Source organism: Sciurus carolinensis, chromosome 4 (assembly GCF_902686445.1).
Source record: "Sciurus carolinensis chromosome 4, mSciCar1.2, whole genome shotgun sequence".
Classification (NCBI taxonomy): domain Eukaryota; kingdom Metazoa; phylum Chordata; class Mammalia; order Rodentia; family Sciuridae; genus Sciurus; species Sciurus carolinensis.
The window spans coordinates 72,124,626-72,143,378 of record NC_062216.1 but is presented as its reverse complement, the minus strand read 5'-3'; the positions used below and the strand labels follow the sequence as shown (position 1 = coordinate 72,143,378).

Genomic DNA, 18,753 nt, shown 5'->3' with positions numbered 1-18,753 from the left:
TTCCGGTGGATAGACCGGAAGCACCCGGCAGAGCGGGTTGTCCAGGCCCCTTTCGGCCCGAATTCGGGGGGTGGAGCTTGTGTGATTGGGAAAGGAGGGGCCTGTGCCCTAAGCTGCCTGGGTAAGGCCCAACATGGCCGCTCCCAGCTCGGTACCCTTGTGGGGCTAGTGGGGACTGTCACCTCTGTCATCTCCTTTGAGATCACACCTGGCCCTCATTCTGGGGCTTTTTTGGTGTTCCGTTGAGAGACAGACAAGAGCAATGACGGGGTTTCTCTCTTGGGCAGGTAGAGGCTTGTGGGGCTTGGTGCCCTTCGCCTGCAGAAGCTTCTCTATGGGTAAGTGGCTAATGTAGAAAGACGCTTGGAGAACTGCTTCTTAATGGGTAGCTCAGATTTATTCCTTTTCTTCCCTATCCTTAGGTGTTCCGCGATTGTCCGTCCGTATAAGGCTCACCCTCCCGCCCCGCAAAGTGGTTGATCGGTGGAACGAGAAGAGGGCCATGTTCGGAGTATATGACAACATTGGGATCCTGGGTAAGACCCTACCGTCTACGTGGTACGATTTTCAGAAAGGCTGCTACGCGGTAATTACTATCTTTTTCACCTGTGTAGAGATCATGTGGCTGTTTTCAGACTGTTCTGAGTGCCCTACATGAATTAACTCACTTAACCCTCCTTATCTTTCCATTTCACTGAGGAACTGAGAGGGTAATTTTTTCAAAGCTAGTAAATGTCAGTGTCAGAATTTGAGCACCAAGCATTCAGGCTCCAAAGTCTATGCTCTTGATACTGTACAATAATCTGTCTTGTCTATAGGTGCTGCTCAGGAAGATGCAACTTTGGGTTGAAGGCTTAGCTGGTCTAAGCTGGGTTCTCTTGTCTTGGTACTAATATGTCCTTTCGCATTACACAGGAAACTTTGAAAAGCACCCCAAAGAACTAATCAAGGGCCCCATATGGCTTCGAGGCTGGAAGGGGAATGAATTGCAGCGTTGTATCCGGAAGAAGAAAATGGTTGGAAATCGAATGTTCTTTGATGACTTGCATAACCTTAACAAACGTATCAGCTACCTCTATAAACACTTTAACCGACATGGGAAGTATCGGTAGAATAGAAAGCTGGGAACTGTGGAAGAGGCACATCCGTCACCCTGGAGAAGGGGAACAGAACTTTTCCTTATGAGAAAAGTGTTTCGTATTTTTCTGTAATAAAACGAGGCTTCTTTGAAATCTGATATGCACATAGTTTATTTACCTCTCCATGCTGCTTCTATTCATTCATTAAAACTATATAAAGTATGACCCTTTTAATTTATTTATTTATTTTTGGTGGTACTGGGAACAAACTGGGGCACTGCTCTACCAGTGAGCTACATCCCCAGTCCTTTATATTTTGCAACATGTCTTGCCGGGTTGCCAAGACTGGACTTGAATTTGGGATCCTCCTGCTTTAGCCTCCCAAATAGTTGTAATTATGGGTGTGTACCATCATGGCTGGCTCATCCTTGGGTTGTTGGGTCTTATGTTTGTATTTCATTACTTACCCTTACAATCTATAACTGTGGTCTTCAAAACAGAAAAGTTGAGCAGAGTGTGGTAGCACAAGCCTGTAATCCCTGTGACTGGGGAGGCTGAGGGAGGAAGATTGGATTACAGGTTCAAAGCCAGTCTCCAAGTTATCCAGATTCTAAGCAACTGAGTGAGATCCTGTTTCAAAACAAAAATAAATAATTAAAAGGGACTGGGGATGTGGCTCAGTGGTCAAGCACCCCTAGGTTCATTCCTTGGTACCCTCCTCCCTGACCCCCCCAAAAAAGTTGGTGAGACTAGTTTATTGTTGGTGCAGAGCCAATATTGAAAATGTTTCTGTGTGTGTGTGTGTTCTGTGGGGATTGAACCCAGAAACTTATAGATGCTAGGCAAGTGCTTTACTGCTAAGCTATATTCCCAGCCCCTTGAAAGTGATAATTTTTAATTGTTCAGCAATGCCACGAATGTTGAGTGTATCTAAAATGAAATATAATAGAGAAATGGAGTATAGTTCTTCATTATTCTCATCAAAAAATATTTACCAGGTAACTTCTCTGGGAATTATAGGAAAACCAAAAAAGTCTGAAGTATCCTCCCCATTTTAATATGAGTCAGTAAAGTACCATGTAAGTAGTATAGATAGGGGATACAAATCCTGACTGATCATCAGAATCATCTGGGTAGTTTAACATTTCAAAAGCCTGGTTCCAGGCTGGAGGTATTGCTTAGTGGTAGAGCACTTGCCTAGTATGCATGAGATTCTGGATTTGACTCTCAGCACCACACACACACACACACACACACACAAAAAAAAGAGTCTTTGAAGTCAGACAAGTCTGAGTTTGAATTCAAGCTCTACCTCTCTTTGACCCTAAATAAAGTAGTTAACTTCTGAGCCTTAGAGAGTGTGATCAGTAGAGATTGAGAGTCTTGGGCATCCATGTGGGTTTTTAAAAAATTTTTAATTTTTTTTACAGGATTGAACCCAGGGCCTCAAGCATGCTAGGCAAGTGCTCCACCACTAAGATATATCCTCAACCCTGTTTTCATTTTTGTTTTTATTAATGGGTGGTTGAGTGCCCCTGAGTTCAATTTCTGATACCCCCCCCAAATAAAATCTAAAAGTTACAAAAAGGGAAATTTTTATTGCAAACTATCTTTTTCCCCCCTCTTCAATGACAATCATTCAAGTGCCTCTTTAATCCTCTAACATTTACTGTGCATGCATAAGCTTATATTACCTATCTCCTTTTAAGTGGGATTTCACCAAGTGCAGTCTCCCAGCTACTTGGGAGACTCAGGTGGGAGGATTGCAAGTTTGATTCTAGCCTGGGCAATTTAGCAAGACCCTGTCACAAAATAAAATTTTTAAAAAAGGCTGAGGATGTAGTTCAGTAGTAGAGTGCTTGTCTAGCATGTGCAACATCCTGGGTTCAATCCCTGGAACTGCCTCCTCCTGCCACACAAGGTAGAATTTCACACATATGTACCTTGGTTTTTCACTTAATGTAATTTGGAGATGGTTTTACATATTCACATTATGTACCATATTGACTTAACCAGTTATATTTGCTATACATTCAGATTGTTTCTAGTCTTGCTTTTTCAAAGTATAACTTCTCTAATTTTAGATAATTCTAATTTAAAAATCCCTCAGGTGATTTTATTTTTATTTTTTTTTCCTCAGGTGATTTTAATTAGCTATGTTTGCAAATCACTGATGTGGATTACAAATGACCTAGATAAGAGAGTGTCTGACTAGCATAATCGAAAGAGGCTTCTTGGAGGAGGTTGGATTTTGGAAAGCAGAGAGGGAGGACATAGAACATTTCAAGTGGGTAAGAGAAGAATGATCAATGATATTATGATGGAGAGAATATAGATTTGATAGGAGATGGTGAGGTGGGTCTAACTGTATATTGAAGCATACTATGACACTATCTTCTATTTTATCCTTTGATAATAACTTGGCTGTGAAACAAGTATCTTTGATATTACTAAATTGAGGGGGGAAATGTTTCTACAATTTCTAGAGTTATGTATCCATTATAGTTAAATTTTTTAGTATGTCTCCAGTGCTTAGAATAGTGAGACTTAACAAATATATGTCCAGTGAAATAAGTCATTTGATGTATTGTCATTTTTTTGGGATGGGGGGTACTGGGGATTGAACTTGGGCACTCAACCACTGAGCCATATCCCTAGCCCTTTTTTGTATTTTATTTAGAGACAGGGTCTCACTCAATTGCTTAGAGTCTTGCTAAGTTGCTGAGGCTGGCTTTGAACTAGCAATCCTCCTGCCTTAGCCTCCAGAGTCACTGAGATTACATATGTGCACCACTGCACGTGGTTGATATATTGTTGTTTTTTTTTAAAATTTCTGAACTCTTAACTTATTACATATTAATTCAATTTCTATATGTGTATTGTAATACACACTGCATTCAACCCATACAATAATTTGGGGAATATGACCATCTTTTTTTTTTTTTTTTTTTTTTCAGTACTGGGGATTGAACTCAGGGCCTTGCGCTTGCAAGGCAAGCACTCTACCAGCTGAGCTATCTCCCCAGCCCTGAATATGACCATCTTAACAATATGTTTTCTAGTTATGAACACAATATATCTTCACCTTTATTTCTATTGCTCTTAAAGAAATCTTTTATGTGGGCTAAAAGAGCTATTGGTGTTTCTCAGCAAGGTTTTCATAAGTTGATATGAGCAAATCTGTAATACTAATAATTAAGAAAATAGGGGCTTGGGGTTGTAGCTCAGTGGTAGTATACTTGCTTTGCATGTGTGAGGCACTGGGTTTGACCCTCAGCACCACATAAAAATAAATAAATAAAACAAAGGTATTGTGTCCATCTACAACTAAGAAAAAAAATTAAAAAAGAAAATAGGTTTTGGGGGCTGGTGTAGGTTGGTGGTAGAGTGTTTGCCTAACATATTCAAGGCCCTGGGTTCAGTCTGCAGCATTGAAAACAGCAACAACCACCAAAGAGTCTTTGAAGTCAGACAAGTCGGAGTTTGAATTCAAGCTCTACCTCTCTTTGACCCTAAATAAAGTAGTTAACTTCTGAGCCTTAGTTTTATTTTCAACCTGCTGAATAGGAATAATATGGACCTTTCCATCTAGAGTTGTGTTAGGAATAAATAAAATTATGCAGGTAAAAATTTTAATACAGCCAGACACAGCACATGCCTGTAATCCCAGTGTTTCAGAAGGCTGAGACAGGAGGATCTCAAGTTCATAGCCAACCTCAGCAAAAGTGAGGCACTAAGCAACTCAGTGAAACCCTGTCTCTAAAATAAAAATACAAAATAGGACTGGGGATGTGGCTCAGTGGCCAAGTGACTATAAGTTCAATCCCCGGTACCCCCCAAATTTTTTAATACGGAGTTTGGCAGATGTACATGGTAATGACATTCCTCCGAAGTGTGTGTACTGGTCAATGATTATACAAATCTGAAGAATTGAGTGAATATGTTTTCAAATTAATTTAAAAAATAAAAGTTCTGAAAACTAAAGAAAATGAATTACTTGTAGATACAGTTTGGGATTTGAAAGTAGAAGAATTAAGGTGATTAAGTATTTTATTTGATTCAAATCCTATAAAGTTAAAAGTATCTATGTCAATCCACCCTGAAAACAATTCCTTAATTCATATTCTCTGGGTTATCTGGTTATCTGGTTAATTCTTTCCATTTGTTGTGGGTTGAGGTGGATCATATGTTCATGTTCAGCTTTGAACTTATTTTAGTCAACCCTGTCCAAAATGTCTTCACTTGTGTTTGCTTCCTCAGTGGGGTAGCTGAGATTCTTCTTACACATTGTCTTATTATTAAGTTATTTAGCCCAGACTTCTTGACAGGATAAATCCCAGGGCAAAAATAGATGTTGCAAGGCTTGTTAGACAAAGGTCAAGAAGTCATAGTGTCACTTGTGCCACATTCTGTTGGTCAAAATGTCATAGACCAGCCCATATTCGAGCTGGTAAGGAAATGGATTCTATATTTTGGTCAGAGAAGCAGCATATAGTGACAGGAATGTGAGAAAATGTTGGCAAACACACACACACACACACACACACACACACACAATCAAAACAATATTTCATGTCGTCGCAACTTTTTCTTCTCAATAAAAGTGAAGTTAGATTAATATGTATTTTTTAAATAGATTTTGGAGAAATGAATTGGTGCGTTTATATAAAGTATATTACGGCGGGGAATGGTGGTCTGTAATCCCAGTGATTTGGAATCCTGAGGCAGGAGGATTGCAAGTTTGAGGCCAGCCTCAGCAACTTAGGGAGAACCTCTCTCAGTAAAAAATAAAAAGGACTGGGCACATAGTCCAGTGGTAAAGTACCCCTGGGTCCAATCACCAGTTTTAAAAAAAAAAAAAGTATATAAGAGGGCTGGGGTTGTGGCTCAGGGGTAGACCGCTTGCCTAGCATGCATGAGGCACTGGGTTCAATTCTTAGCACCACATAAAAATAAATAAAATAAAGGTCCATTGACAACTAAAAAAATTTTTAAAAAAAGTATACAAGAGTGAGTTTTCGGTGGTGTGACTAGAAAGGATTTGGTGGAACTAGAATGAGAAAATCAAGTATCTGAGACTCTTAAGTATAAGGAATGCTAAATACATGTTTTGATAGAATATGTGATTGTTAGTGAAGAGAAAATTAATAGTTAATTTAATAGGTATTTATAAAATACTTCCTGCTGCACAGATACAAAAGATCTTGTTTTCAAGGATAGAACAATTTTGTTTTTGATAGGAAGCAGTATGTGACATTTTCCTTCAATAAACATGGAACTGTTAAGTATAAGGATATTTGGAGAAACATAAATCACCAAGGCAGGGTGAGTTCCTGCCTCCAGGTAGACTTCATCTTACTCAGAAGGTATATGTAAACAAAATATGAATTTGAGTATGATAATTATATATGAAAAGTTCTATGAGGTTTTTTTTGGGCAGAGTTAGAAAAGATATTGTTGAAGATGTGGGTCTTGAAGTAGATCTTGAACAATTTCAGCTGCTAGAAGTTGGAAGTCAAGTATGTAGGTGTACAGAGGAGGGAAGCATCATGTTGTACACCATAAGTATATACAATTTTTGTTAATATAAAAAACATTAGCTGGATGTGGTGGTGCATGCCTGTAATCACAGAGACTCTGGAGGCTGAGACAGAAGGATCAAAAGTTCAAAGCCAGCTTCAGCAACTTAGCAAGGCCCTAAGAAACCTAGTGAAAACATGTTTCAAAATTTAAAAAACCCAAATAAATAAAAAGGACTGGGGATGTGACTCAGTGGTTAAGCACCCACTTATAAAAAAATAAAAATAAAAAATTTAAATGTGAAATTAGTAGTGACAGTTGTACAACCTTTTAAATATAATTAAGACATTTGATTCTATACTGAATGAATTGTATGGCATGTGAACTGTAGAAAAAAGTGGGATGGGAGATAAAGATTTGTTTTTTGAAAATTTTCTTATTTATTTTTGTGGTACTGGGATTGAACCCAGGGGCGCTTTACCTTTGAGCTACATCCCCAGCCCTTTTGAGACAGGGTCTCCCTGGCTTCTAACTTCGGACCCATCCTGCCTCAGCCACCAGAGTCACTGGGATTAGAGGCATGCCAGGGCAAAGATTTGTTTCTAAGTTAACTTACACTTTACAAATCAAAGCAATACATGCATATAGTTAATTAAACAAATGTAGCAGCAATCCTCTCCTTTACCCCAGCCAACCCTCTAGACTAACTTTCCAGAATCAAAATTTCACTTCTTTTAGCTATTTTTATTGTATTTATCATCATAATTTGAAATAGTACACTCAACTGCTCTTTATGACTTACTGGTTTTAGACATCTTCTAACTTCTGTTATGGAAGTGAGTGTTTAGCTCTCCAGGATTATCTCTTTCAGTGTAGAAAAGAAAATTTTAAAAATTCAACCTCTATTTAGGATTTTTTTTTTTTTTTTTTGAAAAGCTGGGCACAGTGGCACATGCCAATCCCAGATACTTGGGAGGCTGGGGAGGACTGTAAATTTGAGGCTATCCTCAGCAACTAAGTGAGTTTATAGCTCAGTGATAAAGTATCCCAGGTTCAATACCCAGTAACAACAACCACCACCCCAAAAAAGACCCTGTTTCAAAATGAAAAAAAGGCTGGGGTGTAGTTCAGTGATAGAGTCTAACACCTGGGTTAAGTCCTCAGCACCACATATAAATAAGTAAAATAAAAAAGCTTTAAAAAGTTAAATGAGGAACAGAAGGAAATTTCCTTAACTTGGTAAGAGTTCCATACTAGAGATTGGCAGCATATATTTAATGGACATGTACTCTTTAAAGTCAAGAACAAGACAATAATGCCAACTATAACTGCTGTGGTTTGATTTAGCACTACTTAGTACTGTTTACTTTTCAGTGGTATTTTTTTTAGAAAAAGAATTTAAGAAATGGAAGCAAATAAAATTGTGATCCTTTTCAGATGATTATGATTTTCATTTTCTGAAACAGGAATTTTAAAAACAATGCAAAGTAAGAAAAAATAAAATTTGAAACTATATTTGTGCAAGTTAAAAATACATAAAGAATTGGACGCAGTGGTGCACTCCTATAATCCCAGCGACTTGGGAGACTGAGGCAGGAGGATCATGAGTTCAAAGCCAGCCTCAGCAGTTTAGTGAGGTGCGAAGTAACTCAATGAGACCCTGTTTCTAAATAAAATACGAAAAGGGCTGGAGATGGGGCTCAGTGGTTAAGTGCCCCTGGGTTCAATCCCTGATACCAAAACAAAAAACAAATAAAAAAACCATACAGGAACAATGCACATTTGCCAAACAAAAGGATGATTATCAATTTAGAATGTTGTCTATAGTGGGAAAGGGGAATGAGGAAAAGAGAATAAACAGGTAATGAGGCAGGGTCCTTCCACAGATAAGTGAGATACTGTGTCATGAATTGAAGAGCATCATTAACTCCATCTTCTGCTTTTGTGGTCTTTCAGAAAAACAGTGTTCTATTCTCCATAGGGACATTTAATAAAAATCACTTGTATTTAAGGACTTGGCATGGTGGCATTGGCCTGTAATCCCAGTGCTCTGGAGGCTGAGGCAGGAGGACTGCAAGTTCAAGGCCAGTCTCAGCAATTTATGTTCTAAGCAAATTAGCGAGACCCTGACTCAAAAATAAAATATAAAAGAACTGGGGGGATGTGGCTCAGGGGTAAGGTTCCCCTGGGTTTAATCACTGGTACCAAAACAACAACAACAACAAAACACTTATATTTATTTACTCCTATGGTTTCTTAATCTATTGACTTCTATAACAAGTCAAACACTTTAGCACACTTGCAGGGCCCTTTGATATGTCTACTACCTATCTCACACACAGATATATGTAAGGTTTGTTGGGTTTTGGTATATGACACATGCTAGTTCAAGAGAGTTGAATTAGGTTGCTAGGTCTGCCCTAACAAAGGATCATAAGTTGGGTAGTTTAAGCAACAGAAATTAATTGTCTCATAGTTCTAGAGGCTAGAAGTCAGAGATCAAGGGGTTAGCAACGTTGGTGCCTTCTGAGGGCTATGAGGGAGAATCTACTCATGCCTCTGTCCTAACTTTTGTGGTTTGCTGGCAGTTCTCAGAGTTCCTTGGCTTATAGATACATCACCATGATCTGTTTTCATGTTCATATAACATTCTTCCTGTGTGTGTGTCTGTGTCCAAATTCCCCCATTTTATAAGGATACCAGTCATGATCTCGGTTTAACTAATTACATCTGTAACAACCCTATTTCCAAATAAGTTTACATTCAGAAATACTAGGTATTTGGAGGACATAATTTTACCCATAGCAGTAGCCTTCACTCTTCCCAGAGCTGATTTTGTTGTTGTTTGTTTCTGTTTTTTGTTTTTTTATTGGGGATTGAACCCAGGGGCACTTTACCACTCACTAAATTGCTCAGGCTGGCCTTGAACTTGTTATCCTCCTGTCTCAGCCTCCACTGGTTGCAGTGCCACCACGCCTGGCTTCCCAGGGAGGGCATTCTTATGTTTTTGTTATTGTTAGTTTTTAAAATTCATGATTCCTTATAGCTTCTATAGATTCTCCAGTTTTGATTTTTGGGAAAGAGAGCCAATGACCTGTATTAACTAGTTATCTTGTCAGGAGAATTTATATCCCTCTTCTCTCCTTTTTCTTATACCCCACTGTTTTATCACCATTTTATCACTTCATTATACCACCATTTAAAATCAGCGGTGTTGATATTATTAGAAATTTATACATAATATATTACTGAGCCAAGTGGTATACAGTGGGATAGCATGTTTCTTATAAAAATCTTTACATTTTTATTGGGATATAATTTACATATCATACAGTTCACTAATTTCAGTGAGTTTTAGCATATTCACATATACTAAATATATGTACTAGTATATATGCTCCATTACCACAATCAATTTAGAAAATTTTCATCATTACCCTAAAATGAAATCCCACACCCCTTAGCCATCAACCCCAATTACCCCTCCCTTCTAATTCTAGGCAACTAATCCATTTCTTGTTCTAGTCTGTTCTGGATATTTCATATAAATTGTATCATAAAATATGTGACTCTTTAGACTGGCTTCTTCCACTTAGCATAGTGAACCTATGTTGTAGCATGTATTAGTACTTCATTCATCTTTATTCCAAAGAATATTCTATTGTATGGATATACCACCATTAAACTTATCCATAAGTTGATGGACATTTGAGTCATTTCCACTTTTTGGTTATTTTAAATAATACTGCTATGAACATTCATGTACAGGTTTTCATTTCATTTCTCTTGGGTTTATACTTAAAAGTAGAATTGTGGATCATATGGTAATTCTGTTTGTTTGAGCAACTGACAGATTCTTTTTTTAAAATTTATTTTTTATTTGTTCTTTTTAGATATACATGAGAGTATAGTGTATTTTGACATAGACTCTTTTCAAAATTGAAAATTCCAAATGCCCCATTTTGTTTTCCCACCAGCATTATATCAGGATTCCATTTTCTCTAGGTCCTTGGCAACACTTGTTATCATCTTAATTTATTTTTTTTATTTATTTTTTTTTTACTATCCTAATGGGTGTAAATTGTTATCACATTGTGGTTTCTATATGCTTTTCCCAGGTGGTTAGTGATGTGGAGCATCTTTTCTTGTGCTTTTTGGCCATTTGTATATCTTCTTTGGAAAAATGTCTAGGTGGATTCTTCCCATTTTCTAATTGGTTGATGATGATGATGTTACAAGAGTTATTTATGTATTCTAGATACAAATTCCTTATATATGATTTGCAAATATTTTGTCCCATTTAGTGAGGTTTTTAACTTTCTTGATGTCCTTTGAAACACCAACATTTTAAATTTTAATGATGCCTTGTTTATTTTTTCTTTTGTTATATCTAAGAAACCATTTTTTTAAAAACCTGTTTTTTAAAAAGTCTTATAGTGTTAGTTCTTACATTTAGTTTTTATGTTTGTTTGTTTTTTTGATGATGGGGATCAAACTCAGGCAAGACTAAGCTACATTCCCAGCCTGACATTTAGGTCTTTGATACATTTTGAGTTAATATTTGCATATGGAAAGATCCAACTTCATTCTTTTCCATTTGGTGTCCAATTGTCCCAGCACCATCTGTTTTAGGAGTATCCTTTCCCCATTGAATGGTCCTGGAACACTTGTCAAAAATCAATTGACATGTGAGGTAACTCCCATTTCTTATCCAACTTTTTGTTTTTCTTTAACAGTTGCCTCTTTTGATTTTTTTATATATTTAGTTCTGGCTTGAATTTATTTTATAATCAATCTCAAACACATTCTTTTCCTTTCTTTCACAAATCCTGTTTTTCACTTTTAGATTCTTTACTATTCAGACATTTAACTATTTAGCTTGACTTTCTAATATTTTAAATTTCCTGCCTATCACCATTGGTTTATACCTTTGTATCTTGTTCCTTGTTTGCAACTTTTGATTGCAGTTTATTTCTCTTGAAACTGTGGGAATGTGTATCTGTGGGAATTCCCAAGGCCTAGGTTGAAGATGAGTTCATGTGGGGAGGACTGGCATTGCTTCTGTCAGGTGCATGGTAGTGTTGTCAACCTGAAAACACTTTTAATCCTCTAGCATGTTTAAAAAATTTTTTTTTAGTTGTAGGTGAACACAATGCCTTCATTCTATTTTTTTTTTTAATGTGATGCTGAGGATCGAACCCAGTGCCCCACACATGCTCTACCACTGAGCCACAACCCCAGCCCCCCTCTAGCATATTTTTAATCCACTTTTACATGAGGTTATAGTCCTTTGGTGTTCCAGATTTATGGGAGGTACCTTCTATTAGATTTCTAACCTTGAGTAAGCCCTATGCTTTGTCTCCTATGCCACTGTAGCACTCTGTGAAGCCACAATGCTCAAGTTCAAATTTTTTAGCTAGCTCTCTGGGTACCAGCTTTCCACTTGGTTTTTAAATAGTCCTTGTTTTCTTTCACCTCATAAATATATTTTAAATGCTTTTTAGGCAAAGGACCTAGAATAGCTAAAATTTTGAAAAAGGAGAAGAAAGTGGGAGAAAGTTAAGGCTTACTATATAGCTATAGTAATCAAGACTGTGATATTGGTTGAAGGATAAACACAAAGGTCGATGTGACTGATATCAGACAGGAACATTTGATTTGGTCACAGTATAAACAAAATCAAGTTGATCACAAATATATGGGCAAGGCTTTAATTGGGGCTTCGGCTAAAGGGAGATATCACTGATTGAGCGACCAGGATACTCCCTGAACAAAGGGAGATATAAGCTTTTTATTGATTTAATGGGGGTGGGAAAGTCTAGTATAATTTTCCACTGGCTAGGGATATGGTTCCAAAAAAATGATTCTTATTACACAAGACTTGGACCATGAGTAGTAATGGTCAATTTGTCCTGGGACTCTTATAGCTGGTGCCATTATCCTATGCAAACATCCTGGCTTTGTGGCTCCACCTGGGCCTTACAACAGGGCTGATAGACTTTGTGTGCTTGGACTACTACAGCTGCTGCAAAAGCATAGGGTGGGGTAGAAGAAAACACATAGCAGTTCAGTGGGTAATCAACAGTCTACATGTAGAATTGCGGAGAATCTGACCCAAAAGTTAAGTCAGTAAAGGGGACAAACATAATATGAAGACAGATCCCATTCCAGTCATCCATCAGACATCTACAGGCCCAAGTGAAGAGTTAATGTTGCTCAGCAAAAGTGGCCTTCAAGTCGCTGAAAAGTAAAGCTAGTGAGACCAATAATGTATTGCCGAGCTGTGTGACCTCCAAAATTAATGATTTTTATGTTGACTAGAATAAATGAAGCCTGAGGGATTTAGGTTTGTCCCTGGTAACAATTTTATCTTGTGCAGATATTCTACTTCTGTGATTTTATCAAGGTCTCATGATGGTTCTTTTTGCAAAGAGCACAAGGGTAGAGAAGCAATTTACCATGCTACAAAGGGCAATAATTTACTGTGCCCAGGGGTTTATTTTATTGTCCCAGTCTGCCTCACCATCGTGGTCTCTTACTGCCTCAGAACCAAAAAAAGAACCCAAAAAATAGACCTGTACAAATGTACCTGATTTTTGACAAAGGTACAAAAGCAATCGGTCAGCAGATAAATGGTTAAAGTAGAATTCTACTCAGCAGTGAAAACTACTCATCAACTAAATTGGGTGACTCTCAAGGGAATTATACTAAGTGAAAAAGAAAAGCCAATCTCTAAAGGTTACATACTTATAATCACAAAGAAGTTATATTCCATGTATGTATGATGTATCAAAATACATTCTACAGGACTGGGGTTGTGGCTCAGTGATACAGTGTTTGCCTAGTACGTTTGAGGCATGGGTTTGATCCTCATCACCACATAAAAATAAACACCAACAACTAAAAAATAATTTAAAAAACACAATAAAATCCTATCTTAAAAAAAATAAAGGTATTGTGTTCATCTACAAGTAAAAAAATACATTCTACTGTCATATATAACTAAAAAGAAAAAATAAATTTTAAAAAGGTTATATACTGTATGATTACATTTACATAATGTTCTTGAAAAAAGTTAGAAAATGGAAAAGAAATTAGTGTTGCTAAGGGTTAGGAATGGGGGTGGTTGGCTATGAAGAGGTAGCACAAGGGAGCATTGTGGTAATGTAATAGTTTTGTATACTGATTGTGGTAGTGGTTATAAGAATCTATACATGATAAAATTGCATAAAACTACACACACACACACACACAAACTTCACAATTGGGTGTATACAAAACTGGTGAATTTTGAATGAACTCTGTGGATTGCAGCAATGTCAATTTCCTGGTTTTAAAAATATTATAATGTATTTATGCAAGGTCTTACCATTGGGGGAAATGAGTTAGGGGCAGAGGGGAAACTCCTTGATAGATTTTATCTGTACATCTCATATTAATTATCTGAAAATAAAAAAATTATGGGACTGGGGTTGTAGCTCAGTGGTAGAACACTTGCTTAGCATGTGTGAGGTACTGGGTTTGATTCTCAGCACCACAAAAAATTAATAAAGGTTCATCGACAAAAAAATTTAAGAGAAAAAATTAAAAGTGTTTTTCTTTTTTTAAAAAAATATGGTGTTTTAAAATTTTTCTTCAGGGAGAGTTGGTAGGGATACTTATACGTTCAGCTTGCCAGGAACTTTTTTTTTGTGTGTGTGTGTGTACTGGAGATTGAATCCAGGAGCACTTTACCACTGAGCTACATCCCCAGTCCTTTTAAGTTTTTTATTCTGAGACAGGGTCTCACTAAGTTGCTTAGGGTCTTGCTAAATTGCTGAGGCTGTTCTTGAACTTGTGATCCTCTTGGCTCAGCCTCCCCAGTTGCTGGAATTTTTAGAGGTTGTTATTTTGATGTGGTTTCAGAAAGAGGATGGGATAAACACATATGATTGGTACATTGTGTTTTTAAAAGTAATTTTTCATGATTTTAAGCAGGGTGGTGATATTTAGGTAGATCACCCTGGTGGTTTTATAGATTGGATAGGAGGGAGAGCAAGACTGGAAGCAAAATATTGCATTTCATTGATTTCAGGAGGTTCTTTGTTTTTCTTTTCACTTTCTTTTGTCATTTTAAAACCTCTTAAATTGGACTGTTTCACTATAGTTATTAGTCAGACAGTAGTCATACTGTATTTGTCATAGCTTCTCATGAGCATCAAAACTTGCAAAAAGGGTGCCTGAGACTTGGAAGACAGAAGAGGAACAGTCTTAGGAAATGCCATATTATCAGAGTTCTTCATGGCATGCACACAGGACTACATTGTGTAGAAATTCAGGGACATCTAAAACTGAGCCAAAAAACATGATTTATTAAGAGTTTCTGTAAGTTAGTAGGTATAATGTCAACTCGTTCCTATTTTCCTTTTTATGTAAGCATGAGTGAAATGTGATAAAATCTATATGCATACAAACCTACACTTTCAATAAATGTAAGAAATTCTAAGTGGTAAGAAACAGTCATAATTTATTTGTAGCCTTTTCTCAAAGCAGGGCATAAAATAATGGTGAGTTTTATAACTGATGTTCAGGAAAGGGCTAATAGAGAATTCTTTAATCATTAAGGAAAAAAATTACTAACTTGGTGAATTTCCTTTGGAGGAGGGGTTAAGATGAAAGGGGAGGAAACCTAGGATGGCTTCCAGGTTTCTGGTCTAGGCCACTAAATCGATGTGGTAACCTACCTATAGGGATTAGAGGAGTAGAGTTGGGAGGTGGGGGGTTCAATTTGGGATAGGCTATATTGAAAGAAGCAGAACGAAGCCTTTAGTATTAGATTTGGTCTGACCGAACCCCGCGCCCGAAATTTTGCTCCGGGAGCCGATGGCTCTGCTCTGTCTGTTGGATTCTGCGACTTCAGGGTTGTTGGTCAGAGGCTCGCGGGTGGGGTGAAACGCCGGCCAGGGATGGACTACCTGCCTTAAGGACTCTAGCTTCTGGGCGCCGAGACGAGGCGGGCCCGCAACTGTCAGAGCGAGCGGCTAGATTGGACAGAGCCCCGGGCGATGGGTGGGCCCGGGCCCAGGAACTGCTCAGAGATTGGTTGGGTGGCACCAAAAGGGCCTATCTCAAACCGTTAAGGCAGCTCTCCAGGCTGGGCCATATTTCCACCCCGCCCTATTGCTGAGCTAGACAGGTAAGCAAACTACTGTTGTATTGGTCAGTGAAAATCCTGACCGCAACCGCTCCTTTTCGAAGTCGGAACAAGAGGAGAGTTTTGATTGGCAAATCTGCAGGGACTGGGCGGGATAGTACTGCTATACTTGGACACGAGTCTGGGCATGGATTGGACTAAGATGTTAACGGTATCCGGGAGGCGTGGCCAGCACTAATAAAGCTGGGGTTCGGCGCGGCAGCTGCAGTAAGTTGCACCGCAGCTAGAGCACCGGGTGGTCTGTGGGAGGCGGAGCTCTACAGTTCCGTCCGCTTCAGCCGCAGCGTTTCTCCGCCGGGTGTCTAGCCGCCTCAGCCTCCAGAGAGGAGTTGGACTCGCACTCCTGTCAGAAAAATGTGAGTTGACTTTGTTGTAGGGGGCTGGAGACCTCCTTGCCAACTCTCATCCCCAGCGCCCGACTCTGCGGGACTGAAAATGGCGCATTGCAGCAGCTGCAGCGACGCGGGAACCTCCAACTCGCGCCGCCCCCAGACCGGGCCCCCCCCGGGAGTGGGACAGCACCCGGTTCCCGCATCAGCCACAGCTAGCCCCCACGGGGAGGGGGTCCCACATTCATTGCACCCTCTCTTATGCGTGGCGCTTTATTCTGGTCTCAGTGAAATCCCAGAGAGGGCGAAGGCGGGTATGGGTAGGGAATTTGAAGACCCTATCATGTCTTCTGACTGAATCTGTACTTAGAACCTTTGGAAAGACAGTCATGGGTGCACCCGCCAGTGAGTGATTCAGATTGCCTTGAGGCCTCTGGATTTGTGTATGCCCCCCACCCAAAGTGTGATGCACCGTCCTCAAGGCCATAATCAAAGCTCCAGAAACTTATCTGCCAGTTCTCTTTTTGAACCGCACACCTGGCGCCAGGTGTGCAGTTCAGAAAGACTCAAGGGGCATGTGATCCCATGCAACCGTTCATCCCAAAGCCACCCTTATAGGAGATGCTTTCCCGTCATCAAGTCCTAGCCAAGTATTTGGAAGAGAAATAGGGAGAACTATTTCTCCAACATGCAGAGTTTAGTCTCCAGCCATCTTCAGCATCATCCCCTTCCCAAGATCTTGAGGGAGAACTATGGCTAGACCAATTAAGTACTTCCCTCTCAGGGCCACAGAATGTTTAATATAATTTTTTTTTTTTTTTCTGATACTGCCTGGAATTTTGTCCTGGTCGTGGGTGTATTTGTATTCCTTCTCATAGTGATTTTAAAAAGGGAAAGATTTACTTACATTACATAAGAGTTGTAACTCTTCCTGGATGTGATACTGCCGAGTGTTCTACTTAACTCCCAACAAGTAGTAAGTGAATTCCGTCCCCCAAAGGCTTTGTAGCCATTTCGGTTTTTCCTCTTTGATTTCTGCAGTTTTAACTATGGATGATATTCTGTGCATTTTGGACAAGCCCTAAGATACCAATTATTTTCATTTTGGGGAGGGGGATCCTTCTCAGCTGCCTGGTTCTAGATATTATCCATGTGGGATGAAAGGAGGGATGGAGAAAGCATGGTGGCTATCAGGGAATCACGAGGTCTTTGACCTTAATCTTGTCATTGGTGCCACCATCCTGGACTTCTTCCAACACCGGCTGCTACTTACTCATTGAAATTTCTGCCTTCAGTCTAGAACTAGATTGCTTAAATATCTCAGTAGCAGCATAAGAGTCTTAGGGTTCCAGGGCTTTGTATCTTTCTTTCCTTCACCCTCTTTGTGACTTGGAGGGAAATACAAAAATGATTCCTTATGAGGCTATCAGTATAATCTTCTAGTATAGAATCTCTAACTGTCTTCCTTTATTTTTAGACAGAAAGAAATTCAGTTAGTTAAGAAAGAGGAGCTTTTAGGTATTAGTTCTGTTGTGATGTATCAAGGAATTTCCTTTTGGGTAACTTTGTGATACATTTATTCTTTGACTCCTCTGATGAATTGTTTTGTGAGGTTCTCCCTCTCTATGAGTTATGAAAATTTATATTCTCCTTCAAATTTTAGAGATTTCCTCTCACCTGTGGTTTTTTCCTTGGCAGAGAAAATCTCACTTTAGGTTAGACTTCTGGAAATTCCTTAGCAGGTGAATTAAGTCCCATGTGTTGGGACTGGGAGAGAAGTTTATCTTGAAGACCTCACACTGGATTATTCCCTCCAAAGACTAAGGGATGTCTTAGCCTCCACTGGTAATGAAAGAGAAACAGTTGCCATGTGTAAAGTAGTGTAAACCAAGATTTCTTTTTGGGACACAGGGGACTAGGCCAGTCTCCTGAGACTCTGCCAGATCTACAGAAGGAAGGTACAGAATGTCTATAATGCATGTACCTTGAGAACTATTTCTAGCATTTTTGCTTCCTGTCTATGCTCTTGGAACAGTTTCCACAATTAATGCAATTGCTTTGTGCACCAGATTCAATCTAAATGAAACCCCTATCTTCTCTGCCAAAAACAATGCAAATAATCAATCCTGACTCACTCTACCTATATAGAGTTTGCCTTTGGTGTCTCTCCAAGTTGTCCTTATAGCAGCACTGATGATATACTAATCACCATGTGAAACAGCCAATAACTGGGTCACCATAAGCAGAGTTGGTCAGCTTGCCTTTTCTTTTACATTCAAACGTTGCATGTCCTGAGGGTTTAGTGTTTTCTACAGATTTCTCCTATGTGTATTGGGTTTTTCCATTCATCTTCATGTGAAGGCTTCTGACAGCCAGGGAAATGCCATTTAGGCCAAGGCTGGCACATTTGTCCCTGAAGCCATTGTACCAGAAGATGGGCTTCAGTTTGGGTCAGAAGATAGCCCGAAACAGGATCCCTTAATGGTATTCTGAACTCCATCTAAATGTTGTTACAGGATCTTTCATCATTTATTCCTTGCCTCTGTGCTGCATCACTAGAATCCCTTCCATTTGCTTATAACTTAATCATAATTGCTTTGGTGGAATCAGGTGAGAATGCATATGATTCCTA

General features: G+C 38.9%; 2 protein-coding genes across 3 annotated transcripts in view; both read left to right on the top strand.

Annotated features, from left to right (window-relative positions):
- The first annotated feature begins 95 nt into the window (after nucleotides 1-95).
- Mrpl51 (mitochondrial ribosomal protein L51) lies at nucleotides 96-1,237 on the top strand. The gene is made up of 3 exons (XM_047550756.1): nucleotides 96-338; nucleotides 423-536; nucleotides 916-1,237. The coding sequence occupies exons 1-3, from the start codon at nucleotides 263-265 to the stop codon at nucleotides 1,110-1,112; spliced, it is 387 nt and encodes a 128-aa protein (XP_047406712.1). The 5' UTR covers nucleotides 96-262; the 3' UTR covers nucleotides 1,113-1,237.
- A 14,735-nt stretch (nucleotides 1,238-15,972) lies between these two features.
- Vamp1 (vesicle associated membrane protein 1) overlaps nucleotides 15,973-18,753 on the top strand; it is a 99,453-nt gene continuing 96,672 nt past the window's right edge. The window contains exon 1 of one of the 2 annotated variants that reach the window (XM_047551762.1): nucleotides 15,973-16,148. In XM_047551762.1, coding sequence (XP_047407718.1) covers nucleotides 16,147-16,148 — 2 coding nt within the window. In that variant the 5' untranslated portion in view covers nucleotides 15,973-16,146. The remainder of the gene's footprint in view (nucleotides 16,149-18,753) is intronic. The other variant, XM_047551763.1, reaches the window with a different exon arrangement.